The 18086-nt window shown below is 42.5% G+C and overlaps 1 protein-coding gene across 2 annotated transcripts in view; it reads left to right on the plus strand.

The window, feature by feature from the left end:
* Positions 1-18086, plus strand: part of LOC105492331 (myosin X) — a 276819-nt gene that overhangs the window by 155486 nt on the left and 103247 nt on the right. For both annotated transcript variants that reach the window (XM_071099081.1, XM_071099082.1), the window contains exons 5-10: positions 186-320; positions 1836-1960; positions 3246-3259; positions 3379-3463; positions 4358-4461; positions 15724-15853. In XM_071099081.1, coding sequence (XP_070955182.1) covers positions 186-320; positions 1836-1960; positions 3246-3259; positions 3379-3463; positions 4358-4461; positions 15724-15853 — 593 coding nt within the window. The remainder of the gene's footprint in view (positions 1-185; positions 321-1835; positions 1961-3245; positions 3260-3378; positions 3464-4357; positions 4462-15723; positions 15854-18086) is intronic.

Here is an 18086-nt window from a genome sequence, read left to right on the forward strand (position 1 = left end):
GGAGAAAGGACTTTTGCTTTCTTTTAACTCAGCTCTTTGGAAACAGGCATTTTGATCTCCCTTTTCCCACCTTTCTACCATTGTTCCGTTGAGTCATTACAGTGCCATTGACCAAAGCTGTTTTTGTTTGTTTGTTTGTTTTTAATTATAGTTAGAAGCACAAACTTTTGCGTTTTATCTTTCAGTGGTGAAAGTGGGGCAGGTAAAACCGAAAGCACTAAATTGATCCTCAAGTTTCTGTCAGTCATCAGTCAACAGTCTTTGGAACTGTCCTTAAAGGAGAAGACATCCTGTGTTGAACGAGCCATTCTTGAAAGCAGGTATTTGTTTATCGATTTTCTTGTTTCCACCTCATAGGATTCACTTTCCTTATGGTATGGCTTATTTAAGAAAGAGTTAAAATTAGTTGGTCGCGTTTCTCTTTTTCTTGACTTCTCTTTTACAATTCCTGAAGAAAAGATCTTGCCATGCACATAGTAATATCTAATGAGCCCAGCAGCAACTCCTTCTTGCCTCCTGCCCCTTCATTGTCAGGCCAGGTCTGAAACAGGGACTGAGTGGTACCCAATGACCATCTGTAGCCTCCTTCCTACCCGAGAGCCTTTGACTCCAGCTTCACGTGTGAAGCACCTGGATCAGATAAGGCACTTGTATTGGAGTTTATGGAGAAGAATAAACTTGACTAGCTTTCTGGAGGCCTTGTCAGCAGCAGAAATGTCACCCCCCAGCCACTGTGTAAAAGGGGGTTTAGTGTGGAGACGAGCAGGGTTCACTTCAGCATCCACCGTTTGGAGGCTTAACATGAGCAGAACGGACCTCTCGTGTGCAGAAGATCAGTGATGCATTCTCTAACAGGGAGCCTCAGAACTTAGAAAGAGGGCTAGCTGTCACCCAAGTTGTTGTATAAAATATGTCATTGCCTGATAGATGGTTTGTGCCTTGTAAGACTTTAGAACCAGTAGGGACTTTATACATCCTATTATTTAGAGATTTGTCCAGGGGTCGGCAAACCACAGCCTCGTGCCTATATCCTGCAGCCTGTTTTTGTTTTTTAGCATGTATACACTCCATTTAAAAACCGTGGTAAAATATACCTAGCACTATATGTGTGTTAACTATTTTTCAGCGTACGGAGCGGTGGCGTTGGCATTAAATACATTCACGTTGTTGTGCAACCATTGCTGCCATCTGTCTCCAGAACTTCATCTTCCTCCTGTAATCTGTTTTTATAAATAAAGTTTTATTGGAACCCAGCCACACTCATGAGTAGTGTTTACAGCTGCTTTTAGGCTATAGTGGCAGAGCTGAGTAGTTGCAACCGAGACCCCATGGTCTGCAAAGCCTAAAACACTTACTGTCTGGTCCTTTCCAGAAAAAGTTTGCCGGCCCGATCTAGTCAGACTCCATCTTACACTTGGAAAAGACCCAAATAAATTAAATGAGTTGCCCCCAGGGACATACAACAAATAGGTGAAATTTCCAGGACTGGAACGTCTTCAGTTTCTATAATTGGGGTGGGGGCTTTTTCTGTGTAGTCCCTGGATTGTGCATGTAAGGCCACACTCACTTGTGCAGGAACAAGCCATTGCGGTCCCCTTAACTCTGTGGCATCCATTGGCAGCACAGCTGTACTCGCTAAGATGGGTATGCGGATAAACCCATTCCAACAAGCATTTTGAAAATCTGGCTCTTCTGGAAATAAACATTGTCACCCTCAGTCCTTTTGGTTTCAGATTTTTCTCGCAGTTGTATATTTTGACATATGTGAGAAGTGCTGTTGCCATCTTCAGACCCGCCCTTATTAACGCTGTCTGCTGCCCTCGCTGTCTTCACAGCCCCATCATGGAAGCTTTCGGCAATGCGAAGACCGTGTACAACAACAACTCTAGTCGCTTTGGGAAGTTTGTTCAGCTGAACATCTGTCAGAAAGGAAATATTCAGGGCGGGAGAATTGTAGATTGTATCCTCTTTCATTTATTTTTTATCTATAGTATTAGAAACTGTTCTCACTAATTAATAAGGATTGAAAAAGAATGTGAAACGTGTCATTCTCTGGTTCTTTAATGAATTAGAGCAGTTAGTTATTGCTCTAATGTTAGTATACTTTACCTGTTAATTTTTTTTTTTTTTTTTTTTTTTTTTTTTTTTTTGAGACGGAGTCTCGCTCTGTCGCCCAGGCTGGAGTGCAGTGGCCGGATCTCAGCTCACTGCAAGCTCCGCCTCCCAGGTTTACGGCATTCTCCTGCCTCAGCCTCCCGAGTAGCTGGGACTACAGGCGCCCGCCACTTCGCCCGGCTAGTTTTTTGTATTTTTTAGTAGAGACGGGGTTTCACCGTGTTAGCCAGGATGGTCTCGATCTCCTGACCTCGTGATTCGCCTGTCTCGGCCTCCCAAAGTGCTGGGATTACAGGCTTGAGCCACCGCGCCCGGCCACCTGTTAATTTTTCTATGAGCTGGACATGGTGTATGTGCCTATAGTTACAGCTACTTGGGAGGCTGAGGCAGGAGGATTGCTTGAGCCCAGGAGTTAGAGGCCAGCCTGAGCAACATAGCAAGACCCTGTCTCTTAAAAAAATAAAATAATTTTTAAAGATTATTCTGTGTGGCTGGGGGCGGTGGCTCATGCCTGTAATCCCAGCACTGTGGGAGGCCGAGGCAGTCAGATCACTTGAGGTCAGGAGATCAGCCTGGCCAACAAGGTGAAACCCCACCGCTACTAAAAATACAAAAATTAGCCAGGCATGGTGGCGTGTGCCTGTAATCCCAGCTACTGGGGAGGCTGAGGCAGGAGAATCACTTGAACCCGGGTAGCAGAGGTTGCAGTGAGCCGAGATCGCGCCACTGCACTCCAGCCTGGGTGACAGAGCAAGACACTGTCAAAAAAATAAATAAATAAAATAAAACAAAAATTCTTCTGTGAAATAAAGAACTGTATTTGTTTTATAAATCTCTGATATAATTTCCATAATCTGAAACATTGAATTCATCATTAAACCTCAGGTATTTGTTTGAAATCAGCTGTGTTAGTTAGGTACCTGACAGGGTACCATGTGTCAAGCCTGGAATTGGATTTAGATGAAATAGTCTTAAGCTTTGTTAGCTTGTCTGTTGGCACTGGAAGCTTCTACGTCAAAGGAACAGGGAGCTGTAATTATTTGGGCAGCAAAGAATAGAAAGTGAAAGACTAGTTGAGCATGGCATAGCTTTGTTTTTTTCCTTGACTTGCCATTGCTTTTCACATGAAGATTTATTAGAAAAAGTAAGTAAACGTGATTTAATCCACATTTTCTTCCATAATAACAATTTTCAGAAATTATTGGTTTGTGTGAATTAAGCACAGGAAACATCTCTGAATATAACTCTGATTTATCTTCCCAGAACCGAGTAGTAAGGCAAAATCCCGGGGAAAGGAATTATCACATATTTTATGCACTGCTGGCAGGGCTGGAACATGAAGAAAGAGGTGAGTGAGTGGGATGACAGCTGGGTAATGCGGACTAGCAACTCATTTTCCATTTAAATAGATGTCAGTATATGAGAGGACATCTGTTTTAATGTTGACATTCCACAGATAGCAATGAAATGTACATTATGCGAACACCAAAAAGATGCTGAATTTACAGTAGGGAGAAATAATAGAGGGAGAAAATTATCAATAGAGAAACCTTGGATTTTTTTTTTGAGTCTTGGTGCATTTTTAATGTAAAGGATGTTTATGGAAAATATATAACATATTACAGCCGGTTTCACTTTTCAGACACCCTGAATAAAGTTAATTTCTAAATATTTGATTTTTGGCCGGGTGCAGTGACTCATTCCTGTAATCCCAGCACTTTGGGAGGCCGAGACAGACGGATCACTGGAGATCAGGAGTTCGAGACCAACCTGACCAACATGGTGAATCCCGGTCTCTATGAAAAACACTAAAATTAGCCAGGCATGGTGGTTCGCGCCTGTAATCCCAGCTACTCAGGAGGCTGAGGCAGGAGAATCACTTGAACCTGCGAGGCAGAAGTTCATTCAGCTGAGATTAAACCACTGCACTCCAGCCTGGGTAACAGAGCTAGAGTCCATCTCAAAAAAAAAAAAAAAAAAAAAAAAAGATTTTTAAAGAGAAAACAGTAAAACAGGATCCTCATCATGTTCTTTCAGTAACTGTTTTTAATCATCTCATTTCGTTTTACTAATTGTTTTCTATTTTCCCTAGGTGATAACTAAGAAGGAACTTTATTATCTTTATGGGAGACTGTTAGGAGCAGAGAATTATATAGATACTTAAAAAAATCAGAGTGAAAACTGTGAATTTTGTCTTGTCCTGGACAACTGTGACGTCATGTTTTTCTTTGTCTTCCTGTAGAAGAATTTTATTTATCTACGCCGGAAAACTACCACTACTTGAATCAGTCTGGATGTGTAGAAGACAAGACAATCAGTGACCAGGAATCCTTTAGGGAAGTTATTGTAAGTTACTCTTGAATTTTTTCCCTATTAAGATATTAGATACTGGCTGGGTGCAGTGGCTGTAATCCCAGCACTTTGGGAGGCTGAGGCGGGCAGATCACGAGGTCAGGAGATCAAGACCATCCTGGCTAACAAGGTGAAACCCCGTCTCTACTAAAAATACAAAAAAATTAGCTGGGCGTGGTGGCGGGCGCCTGTAGTCCCAGCTACTCTGGAGGCTGAGGCAGGAGAATGGCGGGAACCCGGGAGGCGGAGCTTGCAGTGGGCGGAGATTGCGCCAATTCACTCCAGCCTGGGCGACAGAGCCAGACTGTCTCAAAAAAAAAATAAAAAAAGATATCAGATACCCTATTAAGAGTGACAGATTTCATTTTCTGTTTCCAAATATTTTTAAAAATAGAAATAGAAGTAATTGCATTTGGACCAGTGGGTGAGAATAGGTATTTCCTTCTTGTTCCAAGTTTCAGGCTGAAAGGGGTTTGAGAGGACTCTTCTTTCCTTAGATGAGCGAGCAGTGTGTCATTCAGGGCAGATGGGTGGTTTACTTGGGACAGTGTGTTCAGAAAGTGCATCTTCCACCCCCCAAAACCCCCACATATCATGGGCTTCACTCTGGAACCTCCAGATCCTCCATTTTGTGGCTTACAAGTAAGATATCTTTGAAAAACAAGTTCTGTAGCTAAAAACAAATCTGCCAGCCATTGGCCCAGGTGACTGTTGCAGAATTTTGCTCCTTTGTTCAGCTAAAACCCGGGGTCTTGTCACACAATCAGGAAAACTTAGGCACACGGACACATTGAAGGGTGAGTAGAACAGGGTTTTATTAGGTGAAAGGAAAATGGCCGGGCGCAGTGGCTCACGCCTGTAATCCCAGCACTTTGGGAGGTTTGGAAGGTCACGAGGTCAGGAGATTGAGACCATACTGGCCAACACGGTGAAACCCCATCTCTACTAAAAATACAAAAAATTAGCCGGGCGAGGTGGCGGGAGCCTGTAGTCCCAGCTACTCGGGAGGCTGAGGCAGGAGAATGGAGTGAACCCAGGAGGCGGAGCTTGCAGTGAGCCGAGATCGCGCCACTGCACTCCAGCCTGGGAGACAGGGAGACTCCATCTCAAAAAAAAAAAAAAAAGAAAGGAAAAAAAGAAAAACCCTCAGCAAAGTGAGAGGGGTTCCTGCTAACAGGTCCCCGCCTCACATACTGATTCCCAGGTCACTAAATGAGCGGAAGAGAGCAGGCTTCTCTTCCCCATGGAAGAAATCCGCATGGCCCCGCCCACTTCCCCCAGTGTGCATGTCAGGCTCCAAGTCCACTGTGGGATGCCCAGACAAGCCCTGGGCAGGTTCCCTCATCGACCCAAAAGCATATAATGTGAACATTCTTGGACCGATTGGAGATTCCCCGGGGACCCCATTTTATCTGCCTAAGCGTTTGGCTGTCTCACTGTTAAGGTATCATCCGGTCCTCGTGGCCTGTGATAGCCATTTCTGGTTGCACGAGCATTAGTCATCCTGTCTCTGCGTTGTGGCATGCCACGGTCTCTTGCAAGGGCTTTGTTACAAGGTATCTGCGTTTAAGATAGCCCAGTCATCCAGCATTACGAACAGCCCCACCCAATCGAGTCTGGCCAGGAGATTTCATCACTGTGATCTTAAGTTCTTTCCCAGAGGCCTTACTAGAACAGTTAGATGCAGCTGGGCATGGTGGCTCAGGCGTGTAATCCCAGCACTTTGGGAGGCCGAGGCAGGTGGATGAGGAGATCAGGAGTTCGAGACCAGCCTGGCCAACATAGTGAAACCCCGTCTCTACTAAAAATACAAAAAAATTAGCCGGGTGTGGTGGTGGGCTACTGCAGTCCCAGCTACTTGGGAACCTGAGGCAGGAGAATTGCTTAAACCTGGGAGGCGGAGATTGCAGTGAGCTGAGATTGCACCATTGCACTCCAGCCCGGTGACAGTGCAAGACTCTGTCTCAAAAAAAAAAAAAGAAAGAATAGTTACATGTAATGCACCTAGGGTCGAGTCATTATCATTATCATTCTAGTCATCACAAATGCAGCTGACATTTATCGAGCACTTACTGTTCCGAACTTCATGTGGAGATTACTTTCCAATCACTCTCAACAATCCTCTGAGGGTAAGAAGTATGGTTGTCTGCATTCTAAGACTCAGAGAAGTTACTGACCATCCTAACCTTACCTAGTACCTGGTGCAGCCCGTATCCATACACAGTCTGACTCTGGATCCCACACTCTAAACCGCGAGGCAGGTAATACCTGGTTTCAGTGCACCTCAGATTTCACCTCCTAGGCTGCCGCTGGAAGACTAACAGCTCTTCATTCTGTATTCCCTTTCATTCTCGTAGATTATTTGTTCGGACTGCCTGTGGAATGAAATCAAAGTATTTTTAACAAATGGATATAAATCATGCATCATTTCTCTATGGCTAACATACGTCTCCTTAAGTTGAAAACGAAATTCCAAACAGACTAGGCTATAATACATGATTGTTTTCCACTCTGCCTCCCTTTTAAAGATGTCACAACCTGCCATTTATAATGCAGAGCGGTTTCCCGCTCCATCTCTTCTATCTTCTAACCTGTCAACAAAAAGCCTCCTGCAGACCGCACCTTTTGGCATCTGCCTGCAGAGTTGTGGGATTTGGCCTTGCACACTGGGTTTTATGAAGTGTTTTTCTAAGTCTTTTAATTATCTTTTCCAATTTTATATTGGCCCTTTAGACCTCTCACTACTCAAACCTTCCACCACGGTTCATTTATTACTGTCTGCTCAAAAGATGATGTGTTAAAATAAATTCTCATTCTCATTTTTGAGGAGCAGGACCAAAAAAAAAAGACTTGTCTCCGGGTTATTTTCCTATTTTGTTTATTTCTTGTTTCTTTCTTGAAGTAAAGAACAATAATTGGTGAAAAAAGAAGTCAGACAAGACGCCTGATTATCTACATGGCAGTGTCACTGCAGGTCCCATCACCTGCGAGCTTGCTTGCTGGCCGCTAGGGAGCACTTGGCAGTGGCAGCTCCCTTGCTTGGGAAGGCCCTGAGAAATCAGATACTCTGGTGGTACTCTGTGTTCTCTCAGGACATCGTTTTCCACTTCAGAACTGTCTGTTCTTTTTGTCAGCTACAAGTAAACTTTTGGAAGTTGGCTTCCCCTCAGTGATTGCTAGCTTTTATTGCTAAATGGAAGTAATAGGTTTTGGCATTTGAAATTTGATTTTATGACAAAAGGATATGTCAGTCATCTAGAAAGGAAGAGAAATTTATACATGAAATTGACATAATGAGCATACCTGACAAATGTGTTCTAGTTAGTACATTCTACTTAGAACAGATATTTATAGATCCTTAAATGTCTAATTTGCAATTACTTTTTAGTGTTAGTCTAGCAGGTGTATCAATGAAAACTTAGCTGATGTTTATTAACATCACAAACATGACATTTTTGCTATAATAATAGCAAAATTTAACCCGTTACTCTTTAACCTTGTACTGGAAATTCTAAGCAGTACAGCGAAAAAGAAAAAAAAAAAAAAAAGGATAACTTTTGGGAAAGGAGGAAAATATATTCTTTTCTATACAATACAATTTCCTCCTCCCAAACCTATGAGAATCAAGAATTGGGGGATAGATGGGGTGCGGTGGCTTATGCCTGTAATCTCAGCACTTTGGGAGGCTGAGGTGGGCGGATCACTTGAGCAGAGGAGTTCAGGACCAGCCTAGGCAACATGGCAAAAACCCATCTCTACAAAAAAATGCAAAAATTAGCTGGGTGTAGTGGCACACCCATGTAATCCCAGCTACTTGGGAGGCTGAGGTGGGAGGATGGCTTGAGTCTGGGAGATGGAGGTTACAGGGAGCCGAGATTATGTCACTGCGCTCCAGCCTGGGCGACAGGGCCAGACCCCATCTCAAAAATAAAAAATAAGAAAAGAATTGGGTCATGCCTATAATTCCAGCATTTTGGGAGGCCGAGACAGATGGATCATGAGGTCTGGAGTTCAAGACCAGCCTGGCCAACATACTGAAACCCTGTCTCCACTAAAACTACAAAAATTAGTTCGGCATGGTGGCGCATACCTGTAGTCCCAGCTACTCGGGAGTCTGAGACAGGAGAATTGCTTGAACCCAGGAGGTGGAGGTTGCAGTGAGCTGAGATTGCGCCACTGCACTCCAGCCTGGGTGACACAGCAAGACTCCATCTCGAAAAAATAAACAAACAAAATTAGCCAGGCATTGTGGTGTACCTATAGTCCTGGCTACCTTGGAGGTGCGAGGATTATCTGAGCCCTGGGAGTTCGAGGCTGCAGTGAGCCATGATCATGCCATTGCACTCCAGCTTGGATGACAGAGTAAGACCCTGTCTCAAAAACAAAAATCATGATTTTTTTATATCAACTTTAATGTTAGTGTATTCTGGCAGTAGGACCTTTTAAGAATTTTGCTTATGGCCGGGCGCGGTGGCTCAAGCCTGTAATCCCAGCACTTAGGGAGGCCGAGATGGGCGGATCACGAGGTCAGGAGATCGAGACCATCCTGGCTAACACGGTGAAACCCCGTCTCTACTAAAAAATACAAAAAAAACTAGCCGGGCGAGGTGGCGGGCGTCTGTAGTCCCAGCTACTCGGGAGGCTGAGGCAGGAGAATGGCGTGAACCCGGCAGGCGGAGCTTTCAGTGAGCTGAGATCCGGCCACTGCACTCCAGCCTGGGCCACAGAGCAAGACTCCGTCTCCAAAAAAAAAAAAAAAAAAAAAAAAGAATTTTGCTTATTTCGTTGAGAATTTGCCTTAATGTATTTTTAAAATTTATCGTTGGTCACAATAAACATTAATATAAAAAAGTACCAGTGAGGTATTCTGAACAGTTTTAGGAGACACTTGGTTTTTCCTGGAGCAGAGGCAATGAACCTATGCTAAATTTCATAGGCATTTCTTATACAGCCCTTCAAATTGCATCTTCAAGTGTTAGGTCAGGATGAAAAGCTATTTCAAGTCGGTGGTAACAACTAGTTTATTTCATTGCTTGCATTTGGCCCACCAGGATGGTGGCTGATGAAACGTTTACGAAGTAACACGAGTCTTTGCTGAGTGATCATCTGTTTATTCTCTTACTCCACAAATACTGAACATTTACAGTGTGCCTGGCACTGATCAGGGCTGGGGTTTCCTGACTGCATGGACCTTCCTGGGTATATCCTTGGGGTTTGAATGGTGTGTGATCTTGTGTATGCATGCGTGAATTCATTCATCATGAGTCAGATTTTATCAAAATTTAAAGAACCGACTTTGTACTTTAATGTTGCAAAACTTGGAAATGTCCGTCTCTTTCAGTGTTGGAAAACTTGGATGGTCAGCCAATTTTATATTATAACGTATTTTTAAAATAACATAATATTACTTAATAAAACATAACATTATGTAATATATTATTGTTGAGTTACCTGGCCGGGCTCGGTGGCTCACGCCTGTAATCCCAGCACTTTGGGAGGCTGAGGCAGGCGGATCACCTGAGGTCAGGAGTTCAAGACCAGCCTTTCCAACATGGAGAAACCCTGTCTCTACCTAAAATACAAAATTAGCCGGGTGTGGTGGCGCATGCCTGTAATCCCAGCTACTCCGGAGGCTGAGGCAGGAGAATCGCTTGAACCCGGGAGGCAGAAGTTGTGGTGAGCCGAGATCGAGCCATTGCACTCCAGCCTGGGCAACAGGAGCAAAACTCTATCTCAGGGGGGAAAAAAATTATTATCGAGTTACTTACTTCTAATTTACTGTGCCCAAAATAGCCTCCCCTGTCACCCTTTCAGACATACCATTTGTTGACTTCTTCTGGGATTCTTCGGAGGTACCTTAGCCTTCTCCAATGGTGACACTCCTCCCTTTGTTTCCAGTGTGACAAGTTGAGCTCCTTTTGTGCATGTTAATTGGGATTCTACCACGTATTGGCCACCCCCCAATACACACTCACATTCACAAGCATCTGTTTTTTATGTGCTGAATCATACCGAGAATTTCCCATGGTTTTTTCAGTCTTGAGACGTAGTGTTGAAATACTAATTACAATAAGCCATAAAGCGGCTACTCTTGTCAAAGGGGTGGAGATTGCTTATTAACAAAGATTGTAAATAGGAGAGTAAGAAGCAATAGAGACTCTTGCTGGAGTTTTAGCATACATGTCTGCATTGGTGAGAACTGGTTTTAGATGTTAAATTATTCATGTTATGATTAATGCAGTTGCCACTTATCGCGACTCTACTACTTACCCAATCACTTAAGAGTTAGACCGGAAGCAAAGAAGTCCACAAATTTATTTATATAGTAAGCACATTTATTTTGTTCATTTGCTTAAATATCTTCTTATACAACGTTTGTGTTTTTTTTTTAGAACTTAACCAAGCATTTTTATTTATGGGGTATGTGTCAATATTTTTTATTTGGCAGTTAGAAATTTTCTACTTATTTCACTTTTTTTTTTTTTTTTGAGGCAGGGTCTCACTCTGTTGCCCAGGTTGGAGCACAGTGGTGTGATAATGATTTACTGCACCCTTGAACTCCTGGGATCAAGTGATCCTCCTGCCTTAGCCTCCCAAGTAGCTGGGAGTACAGTTGTATGCCAGCACACTAATTTTCAATTTCTTTTAGAAATGGGGTTCTTGCTGGCCGGGCGCGGTGGCTCAAGCCTGTAATCCCAGCACTTTGGGAGGCCGAGGCGGGCAGATCATGAGGTCAGGAGATCGAGACCATCCTGGCTAACACGGTGAAACCCCGTCTCTACTAAAAATACAAAAAAAAAACTAGCTGGGCGCGGTAGCGGGCGCCTGTAGTCCCAGCTACTCGGGAGGCTGAGGCAGGAGAATGGCGGGAACCCGGGAGGCGGAGCTTGCAGTGAGCAGAGATTGCGCCTCTGCACTCCAGCCTGGGTGACAGAGCAACACTCCGTCTCAAAAAAAAAAAAAAAAAAAAAAGAAATGGGGTTCTTGCTATGTTGTCAGGCTAGAAAATGATTGTATATTAGTTATGAGTATATCTTGTCATATATGAAGAAAACTTTAATCATAGAAAGGGAAAAATTTAACTTTTGCACAGTGTAGGTGCATTTTAATTATTTTGATGATATCTGATACGGTCTTTAACACAGTTTAAAAAGTCTTAAGAATAACAAATTATTTTGTGTATCTTAACCGCATTTCTTTGCTTTTACCTTTTAGAAGAAGTCACTGATAAGTATCTCTAAATTTGAATGATTATTTTCTCATAGGCTTTTTTAAATTGATAAGCACTTGGCAAATAGTTATTTTTCTTTCTGTTTGTACGCATGAAATGATAGCCTTCCCACATTTAAGTAATTTATGATATTTTACTTTTTATAATCAACTTTATTGAGATATAACGAACACATAATTAAATGCATCCATTTAAAGTATACATTTCAGTGAATTTTGAATTTACACACCCATTTATCCACAATGATCAAGATAAAAGGGAATCCTCTGCCTCAGAAGTTTCTCTGTGCCCCTTCCCAGGCAATCCCAACCCCCCCCACCTGGCCCTAGGAAACTGCTGAGCTAATTCAGTCCCTCTAGTGTACCGTTAGCTTCTCTAGAGTTCCACGCAACGAAAATACACACTGTGTAGTCTCCTGTATCCAGCTTCCTCCAGCCGTCCATGTGGCACGTATCACTGTTCACTGCTTTTTTTGGTATTCCATTGAATAGACAGTAGTTTGTTTAACCATTCACCCATTGATTGTCTCAGTTTTTGTTGTAAACGTATTTATTGCCAGCAACATTAAAAGACACGACAGAATAGAATGTTCATGAGCTTACCAACACTGTTAACTCACAGTTAACCCTTAACAGTAACTATTGGAACTAGTTTCAGATTTGTAAATTTTCTTCCCAGCCTGAGTTTTTAAAATAATATGGGTACAAAATAGCTTTTTTGCTTTTTTACAAAAAGCTACCATAAATATAACTCTTTCTCTATATAATGTGCATAATTTTCTTTAAAAAGTATACAATAGGCTGGGCGTAGTGGCTGACACCTGTAATCCCGGCACTTTGGGAGGCCAAGGCGGGCAGATCACCTGAGGTCAGGAGTTCAAGACCAGCCTGACCAACATGGAGAAACCCTGTCTCTATTAAATATACAAAATTAGCCAGGTGTGGTGGTACATGCCTGTAATCCCAGCTACTCGGGAGGCTGAGGCAGGAGAATCACTTGAACCTGGAAGGCGGAGATTGCGGTGAGCCGGGATCGCACTATTGCACTCCAGCCAGGGCAACAAGAGTGAAACTCCATCTCAAAAAAAAAAAAAGTATGCAATATTTATATAACTTACTATATTTAACTTGTCTAATTGTAGAATAATTAGAATTATTTTTCTGTGAAAGTGTTATTAAGGTAACACTGTAGTGAATATTTTCTAAAGGTTTTTTTTTCTGCTCTTGAAATTTTCCTTGAAGCAAATTTCTAGCATTGAAATTATTGGAGATTATATCGATTTCTTTTTTATGTCTTTATAAAGTAACAGAGTTGGGTCAATAATAATAATAATGATAATGATAATAATAATAAGTTCCTGGCTGGGCACAGTCAGTGGCTCATACCTGTAATGCCAGCACTTTGGGAGACCTAGGTGGGCAGATTGCTTGAGCGCAGGAGTTTGAGACAGGCTTGGGCAACATGGCGAAACCCTGTCTCTCCTAAAAATACAAAAATTTAGCCAGGTGTGTTGGTGTGCACCTGTTGTCCCAGCTACTCAGGAGACTGAGGTGGGAGAATCACCTGAGCCCGGGAAGTCAAGGCTGCAGTGAGCCTTGATCACACTGCTGCCCGCCAGTACAGGTGACGGGGGTGAGACCCTGTATCAAAATAGTAATAAATAATTATAGTAAGTTCCTAGATTTGAGTCAGTTGGGCCGGACTTTGAATTTAGGTTGTGCGACCCTGAGAAAGTTATTTTTCTCCTCTGAACCTTTGTTGTTGGTTTTTCTCTCAGATATGAAAATTCTAATATTATATACATATTATATAGTTAGGACAATTCTGTCAGATAATCATGTTGTTTTCCAAAAAGATTATACTATTTTATAGTACTAACAACCATTGTATAAATGTCTCTTTTCTACTAATCTTTATCATTCTGAAATTTTTTGCTAATTTGACAGAACTGATCTCATATTTACCTTAATTTGTACATGTTCGATTTCTAGGAAGGAAAACAGTACCCTGGATTTGCATTTCTCCCTTTTTTTGTCACTCATGTATATGTCAGTGGATCTTTTAATTCTTTCCCTCTCCATTGTTGGTCTTTTTTTTTTTTTTCCTGGCATTATTGCATTTTCTTTATAAAGAAATTAATCTTGGCCTTGCGTGGTGGTTCACGCCTATAATCCCAGCACTTTGGGAAGCCAAGGTGGGCAGATCACTTGAGGTTGGGAGTTCGAGATCAGCCTGACCAACATGGAGAAACCTCGTATCTACTAAAAATACAAAAATTAGCCAGACGTGGTGGCGCATGCCTGTAATCCCAGCTACTTAGGAGGCTAAAGCAGGAGAATCGCTTGAACCTGGGAGGCATAGGGTGCGGTGAGCTGAGATCATGCCACTGCACCCCAGGCTGGGCGAAACAGTGAAACTCTGTCTGAAAAAAAAAAAAAAAAAAAAGAAAAGGAAAAGAAATTGAACTTTTTGCAGTGTTAAATCTCCAGTTGTTTCCTTTTGTAATTTCTGTTGCTTCAGAGTGGTGCGTGGTTTCCTTCTTCCCACTCTCCTATGGTCCTTGTGTGGGTCCAAGTTCTTTTTGTAGGTCATTTTCATCGATATTGCCAACAAATCTGCCCCCCGGTTGGTGTGTATGTGTGTCTGGTTTTCTTTTCCTTTTTAATGGCTTTTTTTGGTCACAAGAATACAGCTCCTCGGTCACAATAGAAAATTAGCAAATCTTAGATATGATTCAGAAAACCCGTGGCTTCAGTTGTTTAGATACTTGTTGTTGTCACAGATTCCTGTAAGTGCTGGTTTATTTTTATTTTTCCCCGAGCAGCATCATGTTAACTTCCACTTAGTATCCTCAGGCCAAGATAAGACCATACAAAATCCTTTGGAGAAATTAAAAATAGAGACATGATGAGTGCCTAAGGAAGACAAGTCCACATCTGTTTAGATTTTCCATCAGCATTTATTTAATTTTTTTTTTTTTTTTAAGAGACAGAGTCTTAACTCTGTTACCCAGGCTCCCAGGCTGGAGTACACATGCGGTCATAGCTCACTGTAACCTTGACCTCTTGAGTTCATGCAATACTCCTGCCTCAGCCAAGCCACGAGCTGGGACTGCAGGTATGCACCAACACACCTGGCTAATTTTTTAAAATTCTTGGCTTGGCATGGTGGCTCACGCCTGTAAACCCAGCACTTTGGAAGGCCAAGGTGGGAGGATTGCTTGAGGCCAGGAGTTCGAGACCAGCCTGGCCAACATAGTGAGACCCCCATCTCTACAAAAAAAAAAAACAAAAAACAGAAAACACCCCCTCTCCAAGTACTCCCTCTCCACATTTTTACATCCAAAGAAAATAACAGAATTTTCATCCACTCTGATAACTGTACAAAAAACTATTTCTTTATTATTGTCATGACTCTGACTGCCTGAAGTAATTCTTTTGTAGCATATATAGAAGACTTGTATGTAAGGCAGACACTATGTTTATTTCATTGATTATCTCTGAACATACTATAGTTATCTTCCTCCTTTTATGTGTACTATGTAAAGTCCTCATCGTTTTAAAAGTGAGTTATTATGGGCCGGGTGCGGTGGCTCCCGCCTGTAATCCCAGAACTTTGGGAAGTGAAGGTGAGTGGATCACTTGAAATCAGGAGTCCGAGACCAGCCTGACCAATGTGGTGAAACCCAGTCTCTACTAAAAATGCAAAAAAAAAAAAAAAAAAACAAACTAGCTAGGCATGGTGGCACACACCTGTAATCCCAGCTACTCTGGAGGCTGAGGCACGAGAATCGCTCGAACCTGGAAGGTGGAGGTTGCAGTGAGCCGAGATTGTGCCCCTGCACTCCAGCCTGGGTGACAGAGCAAGACTCTGTCTCAAAACAAAAAAACAAGTGAGTGGTTATGCATCTATTTTTTTTCCTTGCCTTTTCAGTAACACATAGTAATTTTATATCATCAGGGGTATTCTACATTTTCTTCAGTGGGAAAAACAACATAAAACTAAATACATTTATTTTCTTCTAGACGGCAATGGACGTGATGCAGTTCAGCAAGGAGGAAGTTAGGGAAGTGTCCAGGCTGCTTGCTGGTATACTGCATCTTGGGAACATAGAATTTATCACTGCTGGTGGGGCGCAGGTTTCCTTCAAAACAGGTAAGATTATGCCTGCCTGCCCTCCTCTCTCCCTTTGTTCCCCATAGGAAACTTAAACCTAAATTATTGACTGTCTAGCCTTTTAGAGAGAAAATTCTGGCCAGCTGCGGTGGCTCTTGCCTGTAACCCCAGCACTTTGCGAGGTGGAGGCGGGCAGATTGCTTGAGCCCAGGAAATCGAGACCAGTCTGGGGCAATGTGGCTAAACCCCATCTCTACCAAAAATACAAAAATTAGCCAGGCATGATGCTGCACCCCTGTAGTCCCAGCTGCTTGGGAGGCTGAGGTGGGAGGATCACCTGAGACTCTGCAGGTTGAAGCTGCAGTGAGCTGAGATGATGCCTCTGCACTCCAGTCTGGGCGACAGAGTGAGATCTTGTCTCTAAAAAAAAAAAAAAAAGAGAAAATGTTCTGACTCCTTGAATAGAGAGCTATAGAACGTTAATTTTATCAGATATGAAGTGTCGGTTAAGAAAGGCTCAGAGTGTATGAAAAGTTACTAGTCAATTGGGATAGTGGCCGTGTTCTCTATTTAAAAAGAAGGAAGACGAGTCAAATATGTGGAAATATGAGCAACCAGGAATCAACATAGGAAAGTGTTGAGAGTCAGGTGGCATCGTCGTGTTGAGTGCCAGTGTGGTAGAATGGTTAAGACCCTTTGTTTTGCAAGCCAGGATGCTGGGTTCATAGCCCTTCCCTGCTTCATGCTGTTTCCTGTGTTATTTATCCCCTGAACACTCGTGACTTCTCACCTGTACAGTGTCTCAGAGATTTGCTGTCAAGATAAAATGAGTTAACATATAGCTATGTCAGTTGTCATTTTGCTTGAGTGATTTATGTATTACTTTTTAAAACTTTTCTGATGGAAGCAATAGATGAGGTCATGGAAGCTGGAAATTAGATGAGTTCAAGTTCAAAGTGGTTCTAGAGGAGACCAGTACTGTAGGCCAGTAATTCTCAAGTGTCTGGTTCCACCCAGTACCTCTTAATATTCTCAAAAATCATAGAACCCCAGAGAGCTTTTGTTTATGTGGGTTGTATCTGTTGATGTTGACCACATTAAAAGTTAAAACTTTTTGGCTGGGCACAGTGGCTCATGCCTGTAATCCTAGCAATTTGGGAGGATGAGGCAGGTGGATCACTTGAGGTCAGGAGTTCGAGACCAACCTGGCCAACATGGTGAAACCCCGTCTCTACTAAAAATACAAAAATTAGCCAGGCGTGGTGGTGTGTGCCTGTAATCCCAGCTACTTGGGGAGACTGAGGCATGAGAGTCTCTTGAACCCAGGAGGTGGAGGTTGCAGTGAGCAAAGATCACACCAGTACACCATAGCCTGGGTGACAAAGTGAGACTCTGTCTCAAAAAACGTTAAAACTTCTAATTAAAAGTTAAAATGAGATGTTTAAAAAATATTCTTTATTCAATTAAAAAGAACAATAATAAACCCATTGTATACTAAAATAAATATTCTATTTTTATTTAAAAGACTTTTCCAAATCAGAAAACAGTAAAGATAGTCACATTATCTTATCTTTTTGCAAATTTCTTTTATGTCTGACATATTGAAAGACAGTTGGGGGCTGGGCACAGTGGCTCACGCCTGTAATCCCAAAACTTTGGGAGGCCGAGGTAGGTGGATCATCTAAGGTCAGGAGTTTGAGACCAGCCAGGCCGACAGGGTGAAACCCATCTCTACTAAAAATACAAAAATTAGCCAAGCATGGTGGCGGGCACCTGTAATCCTAGCTACTCGGGAGGCTGAGGCAAGAGAATCGCTTGAACCCAGGAGGCGGAGGTTGCAGTGAGCCGAGATCACAACACTCCACTCCAGCATGGGAGACAAAGCAAGACTCTATCTCAAACAAACAAACAAACAAACAAAAACCATCTCCACTAAAAATATGAAAATTAGCCAGGCGTTGTGGCAGGTGCCTATAATCTCAGCTACTCGGGAGGCTGAGGCAAGAGAATCGCTTGAACCCAGGAGGCGGAGGTTGCGGTGAGCTGAGATCACGCCACTCCACTCCAGCCTGGGAGACAAAGCAAGACTCTATCTCAAAAAAAAAAAAAAAAAAAAAAAAAAAAGACAGTCTGGTTGTCATATCTGCATTTAATTGGTTGAGATACCTCATGTTGTGTAGCCTTTGGAATACTCTTCTGTATACTGGGGAGAGAATTAGAGTGAAAAGAGCTGATAACATTTTACTGTTATTAATGAAAGTAGTAGGCCGGG

Source organism: Macaca nemestrina, chromosome 6 (genome assembly GCF_043159975.1).
Source record: "Macaca nemestrina isolate mMacNem1 chromosome 6, mMacNem.hap1, whole genome shotgun sequence".
In the NCBI taxonomy this organism is placed as follows: domain Eukaryota; kingdom Metazoa; phylum Chordata; class Mammalia; order Primates; family Cercopithecidae; genus Macaca; species Macaca nemestrina.